Here is a 1,774-nt window from a genome sequence, read left to right on the forward strand (position 1 = left end):
CCAGTCCCTCCCAGCGCTGGCTCTGGCGTTTTTTCAGGCAAACGTCAATGCGAGACGCTGTGAAGTTGTAGGTGCACTGGTCCGGCTCAATAAGGTTCCTGCAAGACATGCAGCAAGTCAGGGGTGCTCCAGACCCCCGGCAGCCTCAGACATACCGAAGCCTCCACAAGGCAAGGCCATGGCCTGCAGGCAGTAGAGACTTGGCTAGCACCGATCCAGAAGTGGAACTGGCAAAGCAGGGTGGAAACCCTTCAGCCGAGCCACACTGAGCACACAAAGGGCCCCTTTCCTGGCAGATCCATTCTGCTCAGCTCCCCGTGAACCCTCCCTCTACACATGCCACCCAAAGTGCACACAGGCAGGTCTGGCTCTGTTCTCAAGAGCTCCAGAACAAGCTAGGGGGGAAACTGTGGGCAAGAAGGCACCAGGATTTCCTTCCCTGCAAGCCACCACTCAGAGCCCCGGCAGCCCAGGCTTGGGGCTTTAGTGCAGTGTGGTGTAAGGGAGACCCTCAGGCGCAGAAATGACCATTCCCTGCGCAGATCGCCCAGCCAGGACCAGCTCCTGCTCCAGCTCTGCACCCCCAGTTCGCCTGCCCTGGTGTGGGCTAGAAGGACAGGAGCCATACCTGAGCTTCACCTGCCACCGAAACACCGTGTGGGGCCCACAGCCAGGGTGAAGGCGAAGGAAGTTTGCATCACTGCAAAGAAATTGGGAGCGAGTGAGAAGAAGCTGACAAACAAGTAGCCTGGCCACAGCCAGGAGCTCCACAGCAGCCTGGCACCATCCTGACCCATGCCTCTACCTTGTCCGGAACACCAGCGTGAAGTCTTGCTCCCTGAACAACACCTTGGATGTCTCCTTGTGAATCTCCTTCACGTAGACATGCACTACTACCAGGTCATTGCCCTTCTCATATGAGTCATTCTTGACAAAGCTCAGGCTCACAAAAGGCTCTGGCTCTGAACGAGGAAAGCCATGGAGAAAGACGTTACTGTCTTTGCACACTGAGGCAATGCTGCAGGCTGACCCAAAAGGGATCCTGAGCAGGTGGACCTTCCCAACCAGGCTGACCCCTGGGCTCCAGCCACTCACCATCAGCTGCTGCTTCCAGAGCCACGTCATCCTTGGACCAGTCCCTCTTCTCACCATCTCTGCCCAGGGGAGGGGTGGCTGTTGGGATGGTCTTAGAGCTCTCTCCCAGGACAGTCCTGCAGTCCCGGCCTCGCAAGGCCTCAGCAGGGCTGCCTGGTTGCAGAATCCTCTTCTCCACACAGGTGGCAACACAGTGGGGGAACACCTCTGTGGTAGTCGCAAGAGGTGGCATCTCCACGGGAACAGCCTCCTTGGCCAAAACCACAGCCTTTCAAGACAAGAGGGATATGGTTTAAAATGGAGACACTGTCACCCTCCAGCAGCCCTGGCCCACCCGCTGTGACTCCCGTCAGGCAGGCAGGCATAGCTCCACACTGCCAGCTTCCCCCACACATCCCACGCTCAGCTCGGCCCCGTCAGCACCACAGCCCAGCGACTGCAGGGCCCTCACGTCACCCTCTCCACCACAGCCAGGCTCACGCCAGCCCTGGGCACCACCCGCAGAATCCCGGAGCCCATCTCATCAGCAGGGAGGGGTCTCTGTGCAAGCAGCATCCCCTAAGTAGGGGGTGAGGAAGCAGGGTGCCCCATTCAGCCACGTCCTCAGGTACCTTCTCCAGCGGTGGTGCCAGGTCCGCAAGGGCCGTGGGCGCATCGACCTGGCTGGCTCTGCCATTGC

At 59.5% G+C, this 1,774-nt stretch overlaps 1 protein-coding gene across 1 annotated transcript in view; it reads right to left on the minus strand.

The window, feature by feature from the left end:
- Window positions 1-1,774, minus strand: part of USP19 (ubiquitin specific peptidase 19) — a gene marked incomplete at both ends in the record, with an annotated part of 9,732 nt that overhangs the window by 6,479 nt on the left and 1,479 nt on the right. The window contains 5 exon segments of the mRNA XM_009875704.1: window positions 3-98; window positions 629-700; window positions 806-962; window positions 1,096-1,363; window positions 1,707-1,772. Of these exon segments, the coding sequence (XP_009874006.1) occupies window positions 3-98; window positions 629-700; window positions 806-962; window positions 1,096-1,363; window positions 1,707-1,772 (659 nt within the window).

Source organism: Apaloderma vittatum, unplaced genomic scaffold (genome assembly GCF_000703405.1).
Source record: "Apaloderma vittatum isolate BGI_N311 unplaced genomic scaffold, ASM70340v1 scaffold31228, whole genome shotgun sequence".
Classification (NCBI taxonomy): domain Eukaryota; kingdom Metazoa; phylum Chordata; class Aves; order Trogoniformes; family Trogonidae; genus Apaloderma; species Apaloderma vittatum.